Here is a 24,535-nt window from a genome sequence, read left to right as displayed (position 1 = left end):
GAAATATCTTTTGATATTTTTTGAGCTTATGTGTGGGTATGTGTGTGTGTATGCATGTGAGAGATTGAGCCTGTGTGCTTGTGTGTGTTGGAGAATGAGACCCTGTGTATTTGTGTATGTGTGTACAAGAGAATGAGAGGCTGTGTGTGTGCATGGGTGTATGTGCACATGAGAGCCTGTGTGTATGTGGGTGTGAGAGAGAGATAGTTCATATGCATGTGTACGTGGTGGTGTGCGTGAGAGTCTGCCTGCATGTGTGAGTGTGTATGATTTGCGAGAGAGCCTATGTACGTGTATGAGTGTTACAGTCTGGTTAGTGGACTCAAGATAGTGTAACAGTCTTACCTTGACTTGCCCTTGGACCATAGCAAGATGCCCGGTCAAGGGCGTAATCCAGTACCCTTGGGTTGGCCATCGATACGAGAAGGTCCAGGCCACAATCCGATCCAGAGGTAGGTAACAAGCAAGAGAAAGTCCAAGGCACAATCCGGGTCAAAGAGGCACTCAGCAAGCAATAGAAGGGCCAAGGCACAATCCGAGTCAACGAAGCAGGTAGCAAGCAAGAGAAGGTCCAAGGCACAATCCAGTCAAAGGGAAGTGAGCAAATCCGAGAGCAGCACCAGCACAAGCAAGCCTGTAGCCGAGGCAAATGTTGTGCTGAAGAGTGGCATTTAAATAGTCCCATTTCCTGCACTAACGCGGGGACTTCCGGGGGAAGCGATGACGTGCTGTGGTGGGAGGTCATGATGCGGCGTGTGTCATCCTGCTCTGCAGCTGGAGAATGCCGCCGAGGAACACGTCCGCTGGCCCTGATGGAAGGAACTGATGCGGCAGGTTGCTGAATGGTAACAATGAGTGTGATGTGAGTGAGAACCTGTGTATGTGATAGGAGGGAGAGAAAACCTGTATATGTGAGAGGGATTCTGATGTTTGTGTGGTTCCCCTCCCCCAATCCACAACAATTTTAGGGTGACTAGAAATCAAAAGATAACAGATATGGAGAGTGAGAATTTTTTTTTATTCTTATTAGATTTATCTGATGAATGTTATTTGATGTGTCTGTTGTTTTGAAATATTTTATTGTTTTTGAGAACATTTAAAGTACATTTTTGATGTCTTGTTCATTAGCCATTTTAAAATATTTATTCTATTGCTATAGTTTTACTATTATGATTAATGTTATATTTTTTTATTTTATTATTGTTTTATGAGGAATGATGGTGTTTCTGTTTTTACATTGCTGCACTGAATGCAGGTCTGGCTTCATGCAGTTTCCAGTTCAGTTTTTGTCTGCACAATTCTATTTTTTTCTATATTTGGTGTCTATCCATCTGGGTTCTACATGTGTGATCGAAATGACGTATTCTGCTGGCATGTAGTTTCTGTGTAGGGATCTTGCAGCCTGGCTTATTCTTAATAGGATGTGTATTGGTGTTTTAGAACCTGTGTAATATTTGTAGTGTTGACTTTTCAAAAGTAGGGTTGTTACTGCTTGAGTGCTGGCATTTAGTTCTGTATTATGGGAGGTTTATTTATTTAAAATATTTCTAGGCCGCTTATAAGAAACATATTCTACTAAGCAAATTACAATATATAAAATACATCAAAATTGGTTTACTATATTATCATTGTTCAGTTTACCCATGGCTTTCTGAAGGCCAAGCCCACATCAGATGTACTTTACAATAGGCCTAATACCAAATGTCTTTTTTGCAGGGTTTCCTTGTTGGCACTAATGCAGTGCATGTAAAAATAATATACATGTTGTTGTGATATTTTTACCTCTGAAGGCTATGAATATCTTTTTTCATGTACAATCTGTTATTATAAATGCACAGTTTTTAATTGTGTGTGGTGAGAGTTTGTGTGTAAAGTTTGCCTAATGCACCTGATATCCTTGCACCGACCTGGAGAGAGTGTGCCACACACCGACCCCCACTATTCATCAATTCCCACTTCTCCAGAGGGCAAATGCTGCAGAAATGTGAGAGGTAGGTTGTAGTGTTTCTGGGAGTATAGCAGGGTTGAACCAAAAAAAGGGGAACATCAATATTCATTTCTCTATATCACCACTCACTCGAAACAAATTTTTATGGTTAATTTTTAAACTTAATTTTCTATTTTTATTATTATATAATAGTAATTATTTCAAATCAAATCAAATTGTAATTATTTCAAATCAAGTCAAATTGTCCTTTTATTTATATATATATATATATATATATATATATATATATATATATATATATATATATATATATATATATATATATATATATATATATATATATATATATATATATAAATGAATGAGACCGCATCAGCAAGCCTGACAAAGTACCTTGTCACCCGACAAGGTCTTCTGGACTAATCAATCATTTGCGGTTTCACTTTAAAGATGTTTTTCACAGCATTAAGCTGAAGTTTCAATTTTAGCAAAACCGTCTGGCGACAACTGTCCTTTGAACAATGGCTCGACAATGGCCAGTGTTTTGCATGTCCTGCTTCTTCAGGAGCCATATATTCATCTACTTCTCAGAAACAAGGTAGACGCTGGAATACTAAATCGCTTGCTGTGTCCCATATCTGGCTTCTACAAATTTAATAAGAACCCACTCTCAATAACTTAACATAGAAGCAAATAATACATAATATTTATCTCAGTGTTGGTAATTATTTACCATCAACTTCTCCCGGACGTCTTGTCTCAACCTTCTTCACAAATGGAACAGAGACCACACAACCGTTGATCAACCATTTAAATACCCGCTGACTCTTCACGTCACCAATCGGCAATGACGTCTTGATGTATGAAAATGTTTACTGTGTCACCATGGAGCCCTTCATACCCAATCATGACTGGCATGATAGCGTCTAGCAACCAACATGATCATTTGTATTTAGTTGAAAATGTTCTTAATGTTCTTGGTAGACTTAAATGCTTAACAGTGTTAGTTCATCATGTGAATATCCATTAATTCCTTGCGTCCCCTGTAACATACAATTATGTAGATTGCCTTGATGAAAATATATACAAGGAAATTTGCAATGTTCTTAGTTGGCAAACAATCTGCAAAACAAACCATAGTGAAGCAATAACTCAATAACATTCAATTCTAATGCAGTATTTAGCCCAAATGGATGAATAGTGTTTAAAGTATGTATCCAACGTTGTTCTGCTTGAAGCAATTTTAAATTTAAATCTCCTCCTCGCCAATGTGGTTTTATTTATTCAAGGACACATACTTTCAGATCATCAAACTTATGTTGCAGTTCTAAACAATGTGCTACTAATGGGGCCATCAAGCGCTGATTAGTGACATTAGATTGATGTTCAATTATTCTTACTTTTAAAGGGCGCTGAGTTTTCCCCATATAAAATTTGTCACAAGGACACTGTATAATATAAATTACCCCAGTTGACACACACTTGGTAATAGACCACAATGGTATAGATTTCTGAAGAGACTGAAAAAACAAGGAGTCAGTTTGTATCATCAACTGGCACACTGAACACGCACCACATGCACTATGTGAACCCTGTATATTTTGCCGGATTTTCTCAGATGTGTCAGAATGAACCAACTGATCTTTAAGGCTAGAACCCTTGGTGTAGGTAAAACGTGGCTTTTGTTGAAATTCCTCATAACCTTGAAGAATAAACCAATTTTGATGAATCACTTTTTTAACCATAGAGAACATCGGAGAAAAAGGCACAACACACGTTAACATATCTTCTTCTTCTTTTGATTTCGGAAGAAATAACCACTCACGATGGGTGTGTTTGGCTCTTAAGAAAGCTCTTTTTATACAGCATTTAGAATAACCTCTAGCTGCAAATATCATACTTAAATCCATCGATTGTCATTAGTATTCTCCAGAAGATGTACATAGTCTCCGAATCCTAAGAAATTGACTCATTGGTAGATTCTCCTTCAACAATGTAGGGTGAGCACTCAAAAAATGAAGCAGGGTTGCCAGCTTCCAAGAAATATCATCAGTGATCCACTGTCTGCCACTTCTTTGGGAATTCTGACCCTTGCTTTCTCCTTTCTGTAGCATTTCAAATCACTGGAAGGGCCAGACTCCAAGGGGACCCTTTGCCCCCCATGACCCTCTCGATGATTTGACCTTTTTGTGCTTTTGGGGCAGGGGGCGCCATCTTATCCCTCACCTCAGGTAGCAGATTGCCTTGAGCCACCCCTGGGTGCTACAGATTAAGATTTAGTTAAATCTGCAAAGCTCTGTGGGGTCCCAGTAGTTGAATAGCAATAAATGTTGCAGTTCAGCACTGAGGTGAATTAGCAGAGCTGTATGTGGGCCTGAGACTTGAATCGCAGAATATAAAAGCAAACAAATAAATAGCACAATTTTCGAGAACATGGGAGAAGAAACAGAGAAACTCATTGTTTCTTACTTGTTTTTCAAGACCTCTGGACACATGGCTAATCTCTCTCTCTTTGTCTCTCTCTCTCTCTCTTACAGTCGTGTGGTGTGGACTTTGAGATCAAAGCTTTTGCTACAAACAACTTGGAAGACAAAATTCACAAAAAGTAAAACTTCAGAAGTTTCACTCCTCTATTGCTTTCTCCCAGATCCCTGGTGTTAAAATAATCATTTGGTTTCCTGGATTCATATCTAGATGATTTCACAGATTGGGCAAGTAGGCAATCTGATTCCAGGGTATGTTAAGTCAGAACTATGAACTTTTTAGCAGGGGTGGAAAAATATTCAGAAATTTCCCAAAATGTTCAGAAGCCAGAGGCTATTTCTCCCTTATTTTTCTCTCTCACATTTTTGCTTCTTCTATATTTTTATAAAGAGCAGGTGTCACTTGGGATTGTCGTCTTTTTTTGGTTGGCAATTTCTTTCTTCCCTTATTCCTGTTAGGCCGGGCCTCAGAATCCTTGCTACACATAACAGGAAGTGCGATAGCACTTTTCCGGTCCGCACTCTATCTAGTAAGCGTGACTCGATACCTTAAGCATTTGGGGGCTTTATTTTGAATTTTTACTGGTTCTCCTAGTCCTGCTCAGGGAGGGGAATATGCCCTGTTCTGGGATAGCCTAGGAAAAGAGAAACCCAGTTTTTTTTTCCATTTCACCTCCAGTGGTTGAAACGTAGTAACTCTGCCTTTTTTTTGTGACGTTTTGGTAGATTTGTATGAGAATTGTCTGTTGGCTTCAGGAAGAGGTTTCTGCTCACCCTTCCTGCTCAGGAGTGGGGAAAGCGTGGAGCTTTCCTTTTCCCCCACTGTGCTGACTTTTTAAGACTTTCGGCCAGAACGACTCAGTTAATGTCTGAGGTGACACTTGGGATCGTTAAAGGATCTCATCTGGAGGCTTCCCCCCCCCCCCCCCCCCCCGGGGAGTCTCTACCCCTGGAAGAGAGACGACAGAAAGGATTGGAGTCTTTGGAGCTCAGGTATTTTTCCATTTTGGAAGGGAAGAACCATTTTCAGCTAAGGGGACCCCATTCCTTTCTGGGAGCCTTTCTTTCCATAGCCAGGAAGGGAGGATATCTCAGAGCTGCAGCACTGCTTACAATCACTGAAAACTTCACTCAATAAAGTCTTTTGTTAGGAACATTTATCCTGAGTGTCCCATCGAATTTATTAGCACCTATGTCCATTAAGCTGATATTCCGATATAACCCTCGCAGTATCAATTTTCACCCTGTGCTGGGGTCCTAGAAATTTTATTTATTTAGGTGAAAGTGCTTATGTACCGCTTATTTATTTGTGGAACTCTGCTTGGACTTACCTCTGGGACTGAGGGTGACACCCCCCCATACACACACACACACACTTTCGTAGCACGATCTAGAAGAAGGGCTAGATTAATTTTTAGTTTAGTTCTCCCCCCCAGGTCCTGCTGGTGGTAACAGTAGCCTTGTGTTTCCCTGGGCCTTGTTGGTGGCAGCAGCAGGCACTGAAGCAGTGGCCATACTGGCATTACTCCATTGGTGGTAGAGATAGGAGCTGCATCCTTTCCTGGATCCTGCCAGCAGTGGCAGAAGTTGCATTTCTCCCCAGGCCCCTACCACCAGTGTCATCATCTCAAATCTGATCCACAGCCTTCAGATGGATAAAAATACTGCTTCTTGGATTCAATGGACTTACGATCTTTCAGTTTAACCGTGTAACTGTGCATTTGTACAACATGTTACCATTTGTGAGAATATAGCCCATGTTTTTTTGTTTCTCAGGAACTCTGTGAGACTGTTAATCCGTAAAGTCCAGTATGCCCCAGACAAGCCTGGACCCAGCCCTCGAGCGGAGACTGCCTGGCAGTTCCCTATGTCAGAAAAGCCCTTGCACTTAACAGCAACTCTTCCTAAAGAGGTGAGGATATCTCATTACAGATCAGAGGAACTGGAGGAGGCCTTTTAGTCTAAGTATTGCTCTTGCTGGGTTTTACCTACCTAGCTTTCCATATTGTGCTAGGGTTTATTTTTACCGGTGTTTGGTTTTTTTTCAATACTGTGATGGGTTTTTTTATAGAATGAGTGTGATCTCTGGAAGCTAGAGTGGCTGATCTGGAGGAGATGAGGCAGATAGAAGGGTATATAGAGGAGACCTTGAGTGGTATACTAGAGTGCTCCCACCTCTCTTCTGGGAGCCTCTACGCGTCATTGGAGGAGCAAAGGCACTGGGAAGGAGTATTGCCTTCCACAGTGGCAGGAAGTATTCCTGTAGCTGGAACCTACCCTCCAGGTGACTTTATATTCTCTCACACTGAGGATGAATCTTCAAAGTTCTATATCCAGGAGAGCAGAGACTGGTCCAATCATTAGGAATATAGATAACTGGGTGACTGGCAGCCATGAGAATTGCTTGGTAACTTGCTTGTTTGATGGAAAGGCGGCAGAGACCTCACTCTTCACCTAAATAGAACTTTAGAGTGTTCTGGGGAAGGGCTGTGGTGCTATAGTCCACACGGGTAACAATTACACAGGAAGATGCAGGAGAGAGGCTCTGGAGGCTAGATTTAGGATTCTAGATAGTAAACTAAAATCCAGACCCTCCAGAGTAGTACTTTCAGAAACGCTCCCAGTTCCACATGCAGGACCCCAGAGGCAAGCTGAGTTCCTGAGTCTCAATGCATGGATGAGACAATGGTGCAAGGAGGAGGTCTTCTGATTCTATGGGGTCCATATTCAGCCGCTGAGTGGCTAGTTAAGTTAGCCAGATACACCTGACTAACTTAACCGGGATATCTTAACGTTAGCTGGATAGGTGTATCCGGCTAACTTTTGAACAGCCTTACACTGTGGCTAGAGTTAGCCGGTTAGTTTAACTGGATAACTCTGAATATTGGAGTTATCCATTTAACCCTAACCGGCTAACTCTACGCCTCCTGGGAAGGCCTAGTGCCTGCCCCTGGAATGCCTTCAACTTAACTGGCTATATTCTAGCCAGATAACTCATTAGCCAGCTATAATATAGCCGGTTAGGCTTTTTAAAATAGCTTCTTAGACATTTAGATGGATAACTTTTCAATTATGCATCTAAATGGCTTTTGAATATCTACCCCATTAGGAACCGGGGAGCTTTTTAGGACAGAGTGGGCTCCATCTTAGCCAAAATGGAACCTGGCTGCTGGAGCTAACATTTAAAATGAGATAGAGAGCTTATAAACTAGATTATGCGGGAAAGCCGACAGTCACTAAGGAGCACATTGTTTAGAGCGGGGTAGCCACAAAGGATACCATTAAAAAAGGAAAATTAAATTATCTTGACAGGGAAGATGTTGAAAAATCTGATTCCAAATTATCTGAATCAATTGATATTAAAACAGTTGTGAAAAAGACTGTAATGCTCCTGGAGGGGGGGAGAAGAGGAGAGAAGGGATATTGATCTGTTAGATTTTGTAAATGTTCATTTGAAAATTGAATAACGAGATTACTAAAAAAACAAAACAGAATAAAATAAAAAATAATAATACACTTAGGTGTCTGTATGCAAATGTAAGAAGTCTACAAGCTGAAAAGCCCTAACTTGAGAGGGAATGATAGAGATTTATAAAATCTTAATTAAGATAGAACAGGTAAATAGGAACAGTTATTTACTCTTTCAAATAGTGCTTGCACTTAGGGTCACTCCATGAAATTAGCAGGCAGCAGATTTAAAACAAATTTGAAAAAGGATTTTTTCATGCAGTGAACAATGAAGCTGTAGAATTTGTCACCAGAGGATGTGGTCCAGGGTATCTAGCATAGTGGGGTTTAAAAAGGTTTGGACAAAATCTGGAAGAAAAGTCCATAAACAAGCCCACTGCTTATCCCGGAGAGTGAGCAACAAGGATTTGGATCTACTCTTTGTTACAGACGTTTACTTCTGTCCCAACGGTGCTACAGCTGTAAATGGCACTGGCAAACTGAGGCCAATGCCTTACAAAACAATGGTGCCAGCCTGGGGAGGTCAGGGGCAATTGAAGGAGGGCTCAGGAGGGGGGTTTGTTTGCGGATTCTTTCACTGCAGAAGCAGGGGTGACTCGATATTTGGTTTTCATTTAATTTTTTTATTCCATGTTTTGTTTGTTGTTTTGTTTCATATCACCCAAACTGACCACTGTTGGAGACAAGATGCTGGGCTCAATGGATATTTGATCTGACCCAACATGGCACATCTTATGTTCTTAATGAAAGGCAGTGCCACCTCTGATTGGTATAATGTATCCACTTAGAACCATCTCCCTCCTCTAACAGTGAATCTAGAGTCTAAACTCTCTGACATTTCCAAAGTTTCTTTAGTCTGGGAAGGTTTTGTAGAAAAGGTGTAGACTGTTGAAGCAGCACAGTGAACTGCAGTGGCTCTCTGGACTTGCGATTCACTTGTAAATAGTCTCAAATGAATATAGCTAGTATTACTGCTGAGATTTGAGTCTTCCCTTGACAGCAGTTGATGGTGTCACTGGGTCATTGAAGATCACACTCTTGAAGAAAGTGACACTGTTACAATTACTTTCAAGTTTTTAAAAATACTTGTTTGCTCAAAAATTCTCATAGACCATGTTTCTACCCTATTTCCATTGATTCCTGTTGGGACAGAATGGAAGATACCGGTTAAAATCAGTGCTGCACTGCCATTCATAGTTTGAGTCAAGAAGCATTCTAAATTCCTTTTCAGATTTTAGGACTCCATTGCATGCAGAAATTAATTTATGATCTTATTAATCATGCAAGAACATAACATAAGAATATACAAAGCGCCTTGCCGGGTCAGACCAAGGTCCATTGAGCCCAGCATGGACCAATCCAGCTCACAAGTCCGGATCATTATTTTGAAAAATTATTTATATTTCTAAATGTAAGGAGACATCTAAATCCTTTAGAAGAGCTGTTTGCTCTTCACAGAATGCTCAAGTGCTCATGTATAAGACTTGTCTTGTTGAATAACAGAACATTGTATTGCAATGTTAATGAAGGCCATTGATTGACACTGCCTCCATGGTGGTTTGTATCTTCTGGTTGCAGGTGTTTTACCATGGTGAGACAATTCCTGTCACAGTCACTGTGACCAACAACTCGGATAAAACAGTGAAAAAGATCTCAGTATCAGGTAATAGGCTCTGACATGCCATCCTGATGTATTTTAATATATTTAGTGTTTATTTGAAATGGAGGGATACCATAATGCATTGTGATGGAAGCTGCAAAACCAAGAAAGATGCCCTCCCAAAACCAGGTCGCTTAGGGGGCAACTTTCAAATTGTGTACAAAAGTGTGAAGTCTGGGCGTACTTTATGCCAATTTTCAAAGGGAAAAAGTTACCTTTGAAAACTGGCTCTGGAAAAGTACATGCAAAGGTCTGCACCTGCTATTTGTGCACATACTTTTCCAGGAAAATATGCATGCTCCCTTCTGAAACCTCACAAGTACATGAACAAGTGCTAACTCCTCCTCAGCCCCACCACCAGGAATGCCTCTCCGATCTGCATGAGAAGTTACTATATACAGAGAGGAGAGGCAATTTTCAATGACCCAATTTCCACACATAAAATGGCTTTGAACATTTCTCTGCTAATATACTGTTTCTCCAAGAACAAGCAGGATTTGAAGTCCTCGCACATGGGTAACATCATTAGATGATCACGGCATAAAAGATACTCTTAGCGATGACAAGGCCATAGCAGAGAGACTAAATGAATTCTTCTATGAGGAAGATGTAAGAGATATACCCATCAAATGCAAACAAAAAGAGAGGAAAACAATTACTATCCCTCCAAAAACTCTTCAATTGCTACTACCAGAGGACAACAATGTCATAGATAATGCCTTATTGTTTTAATCCACTGTCTCTCGCCCGCAATGGGCCCCAAACAGTATCAGCCGACACGGCACTGGTTGTAATCATTTATCATTGCCTCTTCAATGTTTTACCACTTATTACCCAAAATTGTTTTATTATATCAATTTAATAAACCAAAAAATCATTTTTAATTTTTATCTTGTGTCCTATATGAAAAGAATTAAAAATACTTAGCTCCCAAACTGGCGTTCACAAAAATGCCCAGATGCCCAACATGGACCATGTTTCGGCCATCACAGCCTTCATCAGGGGCCACCTCAAATATTAAGGCAATCCAAACGCCTTCAGAGACCATTCAATCATCCTACAAACAAAAACAATAATTATAAAACATCCAACTACAACCCCATTCTAACCCATTCCACAGAAACATTCTACTATGCTCTTCACTCAGTTACTATTCCAATATGAATTACTAGAATGTTACTCACCAAAAGAGGACAAATTTTCTTTTTACCTCTCAACACCCAAACAGGTTAATGGCGCCATGGCGTTCAAAACTTCCCGCCTTCATTTCCTCTGTATTTAAACCCACGTCACTGCATAATACTGGAAATCCCGAAAATCTTTCTGGTTGACATGTTGGGTGAGATCTCCGGTATTATGCAGTGACGTGGGTTTAAATACAGAGGAAATGAAGGCGGGAGGTTTTGAACGCCGTGGCGCCATTAACCTGTTTGGGTGTTGAGGAGTAAAAAGAAAATTTGTCCTCTTTTGGTGAGTAACATTCTAGTAATTCATATTGGAATAGTAAATGAGTGAAGAGCATAGTAGAATGTTTCTGTAGAATGGGGTTGCAGTTGGATGTTTTGTAATTATTGTTTTTGTTTGTAGGATGATTGAATGGTCTCTGAAGGCGTTTGGATTGTCTTAATATTTGAGGTGGCCTCGAAACATGGTCCATGTTGGACATCTGGGCATTTTTGTGAACGCCAGTTTGGGAGCTAAGTATTTTTTAATTCTTTTCATATAGGACACAAGATAAAAACAAAAAATGATTTTTTGGTTTATTAAATTGATATAATAAAACAATTTTGGGTAATAAGTGGTAAAACATTGACGAGGCAATGATAAATGATTACAACCAGTGCCGTGTCGGCTGATACTGTTTGGGGCCCATTGCGGGCGAGAGAGACAGCGGATTAAAACAATACGGCATTATACTATGATATCATTGTCCTCTGGTAGTAGCAATTCAAGAGGTTTTTGGAGAGATAGTGATTGTTTTCCTCTCTTTTTGATTGCATTTGATTGTTTATGAGAGGAGTTGCTTCTGTGTTGTGATTATACAGAGATATACCCATGCCATCTCAGTGAACCTGGAAGACATACTAGGGCAAATTGACAAACTAAGGAGTAGCAAATAACCTGGACTAAATGGTACATATCTAGAGTGCTGAATAACATTGAAAAATGAAATTGTAGAACTGATTTAAGTAATTTGCAAATTATCATTAAAATCATCTATTGGACCTGAAGATTGAAGGGTTGCCAATATAATGCCAATTTTTAAAAAGGGATCCAGGGGTGATCCAGGAAACTACAGACCAGTGAGTCTGACATCTATGCCAGACAAAATGGTAGAAATTATCATAAAGAACAAAATCATTGAATATATAGATAGGCATAGTTGAATGGGACAAAGCCAACATGGATTTAGCCAAGACAAGTCTTGCCTCATCAATCTGCTACAATTTTTGAGGGTGTAAATAAACATGTGGATAAAGGTGAGCCCAGTGATGTAGTGTATCTGGATTTGCAGAAAGCATTTGACAAAGTCTCTCATGAGAGATTTCTTAGGAAATTAAAAAGTCATGGGATGGGGGCAATGTCCTATTGTGGATTGGTAACTGGTTAAAAGGTAGAAAACAGAGATTAGGTCTAAATGGTAAATTTTCTCAATGGAGAAAGGTGAATCGTGGAATGCTTCAGGGATCTGTTCTGGGACCACCGCTTTTTAACATAATAATGATAAAATTTGCTGATGACACAAAATTATTCAAAGTTGTTAAATCACAAGAGGATTGTGAGAAATTGCAAGAATATATTGGAAAACTGGGAGACTGGGCATAGAAATGGCAAATGAAATTTAATGTGGACAAGAGCAAAGTGATGCACCTAGGGAAGAGTAACCCAAAATACAGCTGCACAATGAAAGGTTCCACAATAGGTGTTAACATTCAAGAAAAGGATCTAGGCAACATTGTTGATAACACATTGAAATATTCTGCTCAGTGTGCAGCAACAACCAAAAAAGCAAATAGAATGCTAGGGATTATTAGGAAAGGAACGGAGAATAAAATTGAGAATATCATAATGCCTCTGTATCACTCCATGGTGCAACCTCATCTTGAGTATTGTGTGTAGTTCTGGTCACTGCATCTCAAAAAAGATATAATAGAATTAGAAAAGGGACATAGAAAGGCAACTAAAATTGTAAAAAGGGATGGAACAATTGCCCTGTGAGGAAAGGCTAAAGAGGTTAGGACTCCAGCTTGGAGAAGGAGACGGCTGAGGGGAGGTATGGTGTGAGTGAATGGAAATTGGTTGTTTACTCTTTCAAAAAGTGCAAAGTCTAGTGGACAATCAGTCAAGTTTCTAAGCAGTACATTTTTGTACTCAACGCATAATTAAGCTCTGGAATTCATTGGAGGACATGGTAAAATACCTGCATATAAGCAAAAGTCAATAACAGATTTACAAATAGAACAGGTGTAACAATTTGAAATAGCAGCAAATATTAGGGATGTGAATCATGTCCTCGATCGTCTTAACGATCGATTTCGGCTGGGAGGGGGAGGGAATCGTATTGTTGCCGTTTGGGGGGGTAAAATATCGTGAAAAATCGTGAAAAATCGTTAAAAATCGAAAAATCGAAAAACCGGCACATTAAAACCCCCTAAAACCCACCCCCGACCCTTTAAATTAAATCCCCCACCAAATAACTTAAATAACCTGCGGGTCCAGCGGCGGTCCGGAACGGCAGCGGTCCGGAACGGGCTCCTGCTCTGAATCTTGTCGTCTTCAGCCGGCGCCATTTTCCAAAATGGCGCCGAAAAATGGCGGCGGCCATAGACGAAAAAGATTGGACGGCAGGAGGTCCTTCCGGACCCCCGCTGGACTTTTGGCAAGTCTCGTGGGGGTCAGGAGGCCCCCCACAAGCTGGCCAAAAGTTCCTGGAGGTCCAGCGGGGGTCAGGGAGCGATTTCCCGCCGCAAATCGTTTTCGTACGGAAAATGGCGCCGGCAGGAGATCGACTGCAGGAGGTCGTTCAGCGAGGCGCCGGAACCCTCGCTGAACGACCTCCTGCAGTCGATCTCCTGCCGGCGCCATTTTCCGTACGAAAACGATTCGCGGCGGGAAATCGCTCCCTGACCCCCGCTGGACCTCCAGGAACTTTTGGCCAGCTTGTGGGGGGCCTCCTGACCCCCACGAGACTTGCCAAAAGTCCAGCGGGGGTCCGGAAGGACCTCCTGCCGTCCAATCTTTTTCGTCTATGGCCGCCGCCATTTTCGGCACCATTTTGGAAAATGGCGCTGGCTGAAGACGACAAGATTCAGAGCAGGAGCCCGTTCCGGACCGCTGCCGTTCCGGACCGCCGCTGGACCCGCAGGTTATTTAAGTTATTTGGGGGGGGTTCGGGAGGGTGGGGGATTTAATTTAAAGGGTCGGGGGTGGGTTTTAGGGGGTTTTAGTGTGCCGGCTCACGATTCTAACGATTTATAACGATAAATCGTTAGAATCTGTATTGTATTGTGTTCCATAACGGTTTAAGACGATATTAAAATTATCGGACGATAATTTTAATCGTCCTAAAACGATTCACATCCCTAGCAAATATTGCATTCACTTTGTAATCAAAAGGTGCACTTTAGGACTAAACTTTATGTAGCAAATACTAACCAGTTACTTAGAATTAACTCACTGAAGAATTAAACAAGGTAACCAGTTATTTTTCTAAGTTTTAAACGTGTATCTATAACTGCTTTTAGACTTAAGATGCAACTTTGGTGACTTCTGTATAAAAATGACTGACTATCAATGAAAACAAGAATATTGTAATTTACAACTTATTTTCCAAGACAAAGAGCATCTGTAAACCATCTAAAGTCATTCAATTTATTGTTTTCCTTGCCAAACATACAGGCTGATACAATAAGGTGTGCTCCGTTTACCCTGCAATTGGCTGCGTGTTTTTGACGAGCTTCTATTACCCCTTATACAGTAAGCGGTTTAGCGCGTTGAAAAAGGGTGGCCAACCCCCCCAAAAACTAATAGCGCTCAGGGGCAGGCGTTAATTTCTGAGCAACCCGGTAAAGTGTACAGAAAAGCAGAAAATACTGCTTTTCTGTACACCCTCCGACTTAATATCCTAGCGATATTAAGTCAGAGGAACCAAAGCTTAAAAAAAAAAAAGTTAAAAAAAATCTGCCCGCCGGTCAGTGGATTAGAAAAACGGATGCTCAAGTTTACTGGCATCCATTTTCCTAACCCGTGGCTGTCAGCGGGTTCGAGAACAGATGCCGGTAAAATAGAGGGTTGGTTGTTGGACCCGCTGACAGCCACCTCTACCACTAATAAGGCGCTAGGGATGCGCTATTGTCCCTAGCGCCTCCTTATTAGCGCACTACCTTATTTAAATACAGAATCATGTGCCCAGGAGAGGTGCCTGGGCGTGCGTCGGGAGAGCGGGCACTCGACACGGAGCGCCCGCCCTCCCGCATTTTTTACTGTATCGGCCTGATAATGAGGATTAACTTTATAAACAGTCTGTGTAGGGCTACAGTCTGCATATAGAAGGCACACAAAGACTTTTTCCGAAATTTTCAAAGGAGACTTAAGTGTGTAAGTCTGCTTTGAAAATGAGGGGTATGCCCAGGCCCCCAGTATAACAGGCATATGTACATGCACTTACACCTGCTAAGGGAATAGGTGCGAAAATCAAATAAATGATTTCCTCACCCCATCTCCCCCGGAACTCCTCCTAAAAGTACCCATGGAATCCCTTCTGTGCGTACTTTCACATGCACAAACCCCTCGGGCAATTTTCAGAAGCTGATTTACAAGCATAAAACGTATGAAAATAATTTTGAAAATTCATCCCTAGAGCCTAAGCATTGGTGGTATATATAAGTAAATTAAAATATGTGTGTATTATTATTTTTTAGTTTGTATCCAGATTAAAACCACATTGAGATAGCATTCCTCACTTATAAGGGGCATCGAAGCAGCAACTAAAGTAACTTTAACTGGTTCCTATGTTACTGGAGTAACTATTAACTGAAATGAGATATATCATTAGAGTAACTGGTAATTGCAACTAGTGTAGCACTGACTCATTCTTTACATGAGATGAGAGTAGGGATTCTTATCCATTGGGAGGTCAGAATAATCTCCAGGTCTCTCTGGTAGAAGGAAGGAAACATCCTCACTATTCACTAATTCCAGTTCATAGGAAAATAAAACACAACACAATGGGCTGCTGTTCCTAAACTTTCTCTTTATATTGAGAAGTAGATAATAGAATGGTATGTACAACAGAGTATACAGTTCTTCTGCTCCTCTTTGCTAGACTGCAAGTTTTAGCAATTAAGGTATTACTCGATAAAGAATGTCCTTCCTTTCTTCCAACAAAATCCCCACATACGTCCAACCCGGTTGGTAACTTCTAATAGTTATTGTCCTCTGCCCGCCACTAGACATTTTGAGAGATGGAACACACTTTCCATGTGAGTATTACTGGATGCCATGAAATATGGCCTCTCCTATACAGTTTTCTTATAATACATGTGTGATCCCCTGTTTTGGTGCTTTATCCTTCACTAGGGGTGGTCCGGGTTTGAGTCTGGATGGGAGGGGGGGGGGGGGAATATTAACTTCTGGGCCCTAGGCACAATCAACCACAGCAGCATCACACTCTAGCCTCAAAATCTCTTGAAGGTGCCAGAAGGGGAAAATCAAAGGCAGGGGAACCAAAAACACCACCACAGGCAAAAACCTTTGAGTCACATCAGGGTCCATTCATCCCTTGCACATCCAGGAAGAGAAAACAATTTAACAAAAATTTCTGAGCCTTGATCACTAAACTTTACCTGCCTCAAGCAGACTCCCAAACTATCTTTATGAAGGTCAGACCAGCCAAAATATGTACTGGTAGGGGCCAGAGGAATGTCTATTTCCTATAGAAGACGAGGACCTAATCTGAGCTGATCCACTCCTCTTTCCTCACCTCCCACATGAGGTGGAATGTTCCATTGCTCTCTATCCATCTGAGCCATTAAACCCTGATGGAAATGTCAAAGAGGTGCCTACAAAACTCACAGTAAAACATTTTTATTCTTTTTTTCTCTCTCTCTCTCTTTATTCATTCTTTTTTTCAGTGGAGCAAGTTGCCAACGTAGTTTTATACTCCAGTGATTTTTACACTAAAACGGTGGCCATGGATGAGACAGAGTGAGTACCCATTCCTCTTCCTACCATCTAACCCCTCTTAGCATGTGAGGAGTTTGGGAAGGCATGGGGGGGGGGGCATTGCCCCCAGATGTAAGGGACAACCTGTGCAGGATAGGACACCATGCTCTTGCTGCTCAGAGGGCAAAGAGGACGCCCTCTGCTTGCATAGGCCTGCACAGGCTGAAAGAAGAAGGATGTGGCATCGGTCCATGTGGGCCAGAAGGAAGAAAAGGCATCATCTGGTGCAGAGGAGGAAGAAAGCAGCAGCAGAATGACAGGTGTAAGGCAGAGTTAAAGGCCGGTGGGGTCTGCCCCTTTCAGGAGGGAAGGCATGGTGTGCTGTGGAGGGGAGGGAGAAAGGGGGCGAACACTGGGGTCTGAGAGGGAGGAAGGAGGAGGTCAGGGTGAGGAGAGGAGCCCAGGGGTTGGGCAGAGAAGGAGTCTGCTGGGTTCAAGGGAAGGGGGAGAGAGCTGGAAGGTTTGGAAAGGAGAAGAGAATGAGTGAGTATGAGTACGAGAGAGAGTGATTGGGAGGGAAGAGAGAAAGTATGCCCACCCAACAGTCCATGCCAGTGGGCAAGGTGAGAGGAGAGAGATTTTACACCCTATTCCCCTATCCATGCTAATCTAACCTCTCTAGCACTTCCCCCCTCCTCAAATTATACAGTCAGACTCCATCTATGCCTGTTAACCAAACTGCAGATAGCTGCAGGTCATTGGAGGCAGACTCCTGTCTCTCATCCCAAAGCACTGTGAAATGTACAGCTCTCCATAGAGAAACCAGGACTACAAATCCCATCAAGCTTTGGGTTGGGATTTAAAAACCGAGCCTCTCAGACTCACAATCTTCTTCTTCTTATAAAATGTATTTAACTCTTGGAGTTTGTTGAATGATTTTAGCTTGATCTACAAATACTGTAAATATGTATTTTGGCATTGCAGTATTCTACTGGATTCTCACTGATATAATTCTATTTATTTATTTATTCATTAATTTTCATTTGTATTCACCTTTCCAAAAGCTCAAGGTGAAGTACAGAATTATAAAATCAAATGCTCTGAGTAAATAGGAGACATTTAGAAAATTCTCACAGACATGCATTGTTCAAATGGGTTTTTAATTTTGCTGAAAATTAAAAAAAAAAAAACTCTGGAAAGGAAATGTGTGAGCAATGAAACATACAAAATCTATTAACAAAATTTTTAAACAAACTTTTCAGGTCAGAGCTTCCACGAAATCCCTATATTTCATCTGAAATTAATTTTTCAGGATAATTAGGTTAAAAAAAAAAATCAACTCAGCCCTGGTTTTGTACACCTCTTTCAGTAGCAAAAAAAGATGCTCTAAGGAGCCGTAACTTGGAATTCCATTTGTTGTCATTACATCGCAAATGATTTTCTACGATATCATATGGCTAACTCTCTCCACCCTGATCCTATATACTTACTTTTTAGCCATATAAGGGACATATTCAGCGTCCGCTGCTTAGCCACACAAGTCCCGCTTATCCAGCTAAATAGCACTGAACACACTTTGAATGTTGACCTCAAAATGTTTAAGATAGAGACACACTGTAGGTTGTCTGTAAGGAAATCTATTTAGATTCATGGTTATACTAATGGGTTTTCTTCCATCTCTTCCAGTGAGAAGGTGCAGCCAAAATCTAGCTACTCGAAGACCTTCACTCTCCTCCCACTGTTGGCATATAACCGTGAGAAGAGGGAAATAGCATTGGATGGAAAGCTAAAGCATGAAGACACCAACTTGGCCTCTAGTACCCTGTAAGCTGATGTAACCCTCTTATGGGTGTTTTAGCCAGTTGGGGATGGGGATTACCATAAAATATAACACAACACTCACAATAGAAAAGGTATGTAAAACGGGTTCTTACCCACAAGGGAGGAAAGTATGTTTCCAAGTCTCTCTGTTCTCATACAGAAAATGACCTTGAAAAAATACAGCTCTAGCTTTTCCCTTTCTTTTCTAGGCAGGGGCCTAACCTTGGAGAGCCCACCAAAACACTCCTGATGCCCTCAAAAGAAACTCTAAACTGCCATAACACTACCTAAACTCCTCCTCTGTTATAGTGCAGGATCTCACCATTCCAGACATTATCCGAGGAGGTGCTGTTACAAATGTTATACCCTCTTCTCCTAAGCTCTCTGCCCCAAGATGTAATTAGGGCCATCTAGTGGAGACCCAGGGGGTCCCTCCGCTCAAATGGTCACTTGCACAGTGATTGGTGTTCAACAAAGACATGAATTTACAGTAAAATAAGGTCTTCAATATTGACAAGCCGATAACAGTACACATCTCCTGGGAGATGAGTTCAGATAGATAGCACTTGCAAAGTCCCTTCTATGACTGAATGGAAATGACTCCCTGAGTAAATGGTCTGGGGTTCCCCTACTCCTCTGGGACAATTCCTAGTGTCTGCACTCCAAAGACAATGATCTGCTCTATCCTTTTCATTGTCTCCTTTGGTGTGTCTGATGGGTACTCTCCTTCCTGAATTCTTCTTGGCTCCTCAAAGTAAATACTTGGATGATAATATCTCTTCCAACTCCCAAAGAGGACCTACTACTACTACTACACAATACATTTCTATAGCGCTACATGACATACAAAAAGTCAATCCCTGCTCAATAGGGCTTACAATCTGGCATCTGGTACAAGAACTGAATTAGTTCATATAAAACTCCTCTTTCATAAAAATCTTCAAAAAAGCTTTGTGAGGTTTCCAGATTTGGATTTGGCTTTTTCTATTTTTGAACATTCTTTCCCACTGAAGCTGCCTCCTGGGCCTGCATTCTTGCCATGTATATTATTTATTTAATTTATATTCCGTCTTTTAGCCTCTTAAAAGCAGATTGCATTCAGGTATTGTAAGTGTTGTGGCAGTTTAGAGTTTCTTTTGAGGGTATCAGGAAGGCATCAGAGTGTTTTGGTAGGCTCTCCAAGTTTAGTCCCCTGCCCAGAAAAGAAAGGGATAAGCTCTGCCCTGCCAGTTCCTTTGCCTACCTGAGGCAATGGAGGTTGAAGTGACTTGCCCAAGGTCACAAGGAGCAGCAGTGAGATTTGAACCCTGGCTTCCCTGGTTCAATGGGACAATTGAGAGGAAATGATCTCCTTACTGGTGGCTGAAAAGAACCAGTAAGTACTGCTTGGGAAAATTTATAAAACTTAAAAGTATTGGGGAGAAGTAAAACTATTGGGATATATTATTTAGTCTGTTTGTGTGTCTGTATTGAATAGCTAGACAAAAAGCATGAGAATTCCCTTATTGTCTTCATCTGTGGTTCCTGGTCCTTTGTCCTGTCTTCGTCCATGGAGACGATAAGTCCAGGAGCAGACTGGCTCCTTGCAAAGGCACTGGAGGACTGGCGAAGGGCCCTTTTATAGGGCAGCAATGGAGACACCCGATGATATCATCAATTTAGGGCCGTGGGGCCTTTCCTGCCGTGGGCCCTTTAAGAAGCAGAAAGAGGCATGGCCGCACACCTAGGAGGCAGGACCAAGGACAGCAGCATCCATGCCGTGAAGAAGAAGCAGGAGTGGCACTAGGCTGCAAGGCAGGAATGAGCAGCGGTTTCCTGCCGCAGAAGGAACAACGGCGGCGGCTCCCTGCTGCCACACAGCGGGAGATATCATTGGTGGCTACGGCCGCGTAGGCAGAACAGTGGTGGCCCCGACCTTCGCGGAGCACAGGCCATGAAGATGGCGTTGGGGGCAGGCTGGTGGAGGTAAGAGGCTGCTTGTGGCTAGGCCCGCGAGTGGCATCACAACATGTATTAAATAGGTAGTCAGAAAGGCAGGCAAAAAAACAGGTTTGTGTGTTTGCATTAAATAGGTAGAAAGGCAGGCAAAAAACAGAAGTTTGTGTGTTTTATATTATACAGGAGGTCAGAAAAGCAGGCAAAAAACAGAAGTGTGTTTGTATTAAATAGGTAGTCAGAAAGGTAGGCAAAAAACAGAAGTTTGTATGTTTTGTATTAAATAGGTAGTTAGGCAGGCAAAAAACATAATTTTGTGTGTTTTATATTATACAGGTAGTCAGAAAGGCAGGCAACAAACAGAAGTGTGTTTGTATTAATTAGTAAGAAAGGCAGGCAAAAATCAGAAGTTTGTGTGTTTTATATTAAATAGGTAGTTAGAAAGGCAGGCAAAAAAACAGAAGTTTGTGTGTTTTATATTAAACAGGTAGTCAGGCAAGCAAAAAAGATGTGTGTTTTATATTAAACAGATAGTCAGAAAGGCAGGCAAAAAAAGATAAGTGTGCTTGTATTAAATAGGTAGTCAGAAAGGCAGGCAAAAAACAGAAGTTTGTATGTTTAGTATTAAATAGGTAGTTAGAAAGGCAGGCAAAAAACAGAAGTTTGTGTGTTTGTATATTATACAGGTATCAGAAAGGCAGGCAAAAAACAGAAGTTTGTGTGTTTGTATTTCCCAACCCTCCACCCCTCTCCTTACCCACCCCTAGCTAATCCTTTAATTTATAGGCAGGTGACACTTTCTCACTAAACAAAAAAAATATTCAGCCTTTTAACTTAAATTCAGACATTTCCCACACCTTATCAAGCATTTAATCATTCCCTTGTAAGTCACTACCAGATATATAGTGAATACAGTAATACATTTAAAGGACCCTAATTGTACACAGTCCTACTCCCATAGCAACCTAAAACGTAACTAGGAACTGAACAAATTTAAGATGAAGGCAGAAGTCCAGCAGCAAAAGGGGGCCTCCCAGTCTTCTGCATCGAATGTTACATGTATGATTTTTTAACCACCGGTGAGAAATTGTATATGTGCATCCGATGCAAGGTGTTCCTATCCTCAGAGAATGAGTCCAATCTCTGGAGACTAGAGTGGCAGACCTGGAGGAGATGAGGCAGACAGAGAGGTATATAGATGAGACCTTCGGGGACATCGTCGCCAAGTCCCAACTCCAGTCTGGTATCCCTGGTGCTGCCTTGGTGCAGGAAGGTCTCATGATCAGAGAGCATCAACCTGGTGCAGCAGGAAATGATCCTGTAGCAAGGATCTGTTCTCCAGGTGGTGCATTATCCTCTTGCACAGAGGATATGTCTCCCAGGGCTACTGCCTAGGAGGGAAGGGTTAGGTCGGCCATCATAGTTGGTGATTCGATTATTAGGAATATAGATAGCTGGGTGACTGTTGGGCATGAGGATCGCCTGGTAACATGCCTACCTGGTGTGAAGGTGGCAGACCTCACACATCACCTATATAGGATTTTAGACGGTGCTGGGGAGGAGCAGGATGTCATGGTACTTGTGGGCACCAACAAATAGGAAAATGTGGGAGGGAGGTTCTGAAAGCCATATTACGCTCTTAGGTAGAAAGCTGAAATTCAGAAACTCCAGGGTAGCATTCTCTGAAATGCTTTCTGTTCTTCGTGCAGGTCCCCAGAAGCAGGCAGCGCTCTGGAGACTCAATGTGTGGATGAGAATATGGTGCAAGGAAGAGGGATTCCGTTTTGTAAGGAAATGGGAACCCTTTTGGGGAAGGGGGAGCCTTTTCAGAAGGGATGGACTCCACCTTAACCAGGGTAGAACCAGGCTGCTTTAAAAAGGAGATGGAGCAGCTTTTAAACTAAATCAAAGGGAAAGCCAACAGTTGCTCAGTAGCACATGGTTTGGAGGGAGGTATCTTCAAAGGATACTAATGTGACAATAGAGTTACATCCCAACAGAGAGGTTCCAATAATAAGAAAAATGTCCAAGTGCCTATAATTAAAAACTCACCTGAACTAAAAGATTCCAATTTATCCCTATCAACTGAAAAGTGGAATGTAAATACAAACAAAAAACACACTTTGAAATGTTTGGATGCTAATGCCAGAAGTCTAAGACGTAAGATGGGAGAATTAGAGCGTATACCAGTGAATGATGACATAGACTTAATTGGCATCTCAGAGACATGGTGGAAAGAGGATAACCAATGGGATAGTGCTATACCGGGGTACAAATTGTATCTCAATGACAGAAAGGAGTTTCTTGGTGGCGGGGTGGTGCTTTATATCCAGGATGGCATAGAGTTCAACAGGATAAAGATCCTGCAAGAGAGTAAATACATAATTGAATCTTTATGGGTAGAAATCCCTTGTGTGTTGAGGGAAGAGTATAGCGATAAGAGAATACTACCATCTTCTGGGCAAAAATGATGAGACGGACAGTGAAATGGCAAGAGAAATTAGGGAAGCTATCCAAGTTGATAGTGCAGTACTAATGGGAGATTTCAATTACCCGAATATTGACTGGGTAAGTGAAACATCAGGACATGCTAGAGAGATAAAGTTCTTGGATGGAATAAGTGACAATTTTATGGAGGAATTAGTTCAGAAACCGTCAAGACAGGGAGCAATTTTAGATCTAATCTCAGTGGAGTGCAGGATTTGGTGAGAGAGGTAAAAGTGGTGGGGCTGCTTGGCAATAGTGATCATAATATGATCAAATTTGAATTAATGACCAGAAAGGGGCAGTAAGTAAATCCACGGCTGTAGTACTAAACTTTCAAAAGGGAAAAATAGTTAAAATTGGAAGGTACAACTACAAAGCTAAAAGGTGTGCAGCAGGCATGGACATTGTTAAAATATACCATACTAGAAGCACAGTCCATATGTATTCCTCACATTAAGAAAGGTGGAAGGAAGGTCAAGCGATTGCCAGCATGGCTAAAAAGTGAGGTGAAAGAGGCTATTTTAGCCAAAAGATCTTCATTAAAAAATTGGAAGAAGGATTTATCAAAAGAAATAGGATTAAGTATAAGCATTAGCAAGTTAAATGTAAGACATTGTTATGACAGGCTAAGAGAGGTAAAAATTAACAATAAAATCTTTTTAAAATATATCCGAAGCAGAAAGCCTGCGAGGGAGTCATGTTTGACTGTTAGATGATCGAGGGGTTAAAGGGGTACTTAGGGACGATAAGGCCATTATGGAAAGAAAAATGATTTCTTTGTTTTGGTGTTTACTGAAGAGGATGTTGGGGAGATACCCATTCCGGAGAAGGTTGAATTAACTAAATCACAGTGAACCTGAAAGATGTGGTAGGCCAGATTGACAAATTGAAGAATAGTAAATCACCTGGACCGGATGGCATACACCCAAGGGCTCTGAAAGAACTAAAAAATGAAATTTCAGACCTATTTTGTTGCGAACGTGCCCTGCGGGTCCTGAGGAGGGACACGGAGACACAATCGCTTGCTCCTGGGAGATAGTGAGCCCTTGGCCCATGGGGAGACTCAGGGAGGAGCCCAAGACATACCCCGAGGGAGTGAGTGAGTACAGGAACGGGCGAAGCAGGAACACAGGAACTGGGACGAGTCAGGATCAGCCTTCCGCTGAACCAACACACACCAGAGAGACCCAGCAACGCAATGCTAGTTTCAGGAGTAGCCATCCGGCCACTCAGTAGCCCTTCCGGACCCGCCGATAGGGAACGACGAGTGCATGAGGTCAAACGGAGGCAGAGGGCTGGAAATGAAGAGACAAGGAACGGGAACAGAAGGCTCCAGACACTTGGGAGACTCGGAAAGAGTCAGTATACTTAGAGGATTCGGACTGAGGACTCAGATGAAGACTTGCTCAGAAGACTCAGGATATTTGGAAGACACGAAGAAGAGTCAGAATACTGGGATGAGACGAGACTCTTGGAACTTGGATGGCACTGTCCCTCAGGGCCCTCAACACAGCCCACTGGGGACTGGTCACGGACCACCCTGTCCCACCGCGCCCTACACAACCTGAG

General features: G+C 41.8%; 1 protein-coding gene across 1 annotated transcript in view; it reads left to right on the top strand.

Moving 5' to 3' along the window:
• SAG (S-antigen visual arrestin) overlaps positions 1–24,535 on the top strand; it is a 91,209-nt gene that overhangs the window by 45,363 nt on the left and 21,311 nt on the right. Inside the window, exons 6-10 of the mRNA XM_029617320.1 lie at positions 4,486–4,553; positions 6,208–6,343; positions 9,478–9,562; positions 16,693–16,765; positions 18,410–18,547. Coding sequence (XP_029473180.1) covers positions 4,486–4,553; positions 6,208–6,343; positions 9,478–9,562; positions 16,693–16,765; positions 18,410–18,547 — 500 coding nt within the window. The remainder of the gene's footprint in view (positions 1–4,485; positions 4,554–6,207; positions 6,344–9,477; positions 9,563–16,692; positions 16,766–18,409; positions 18,548–24,535) is intronic.

Source organism: Rhinatrema bivittatum, chromosome 9, assembly GCF_901001135.1.
Source record: "Rhinatrema bivittatum chromosome 9, aRhiBiv1.1, whole genome shotgun sequence".
NCBI classification, from domain to species: Eukaryota; Metazoa; Chordata; class Amphibia; order Gymnophiona; family Rhinatrematidae; genus Rhinatrema; species Rhinatrema bivittatum.
Note: the sequence above shows the minus strand (reverse complement) of the source record. Positions and strands in the feature narration are given on the sequence as shown.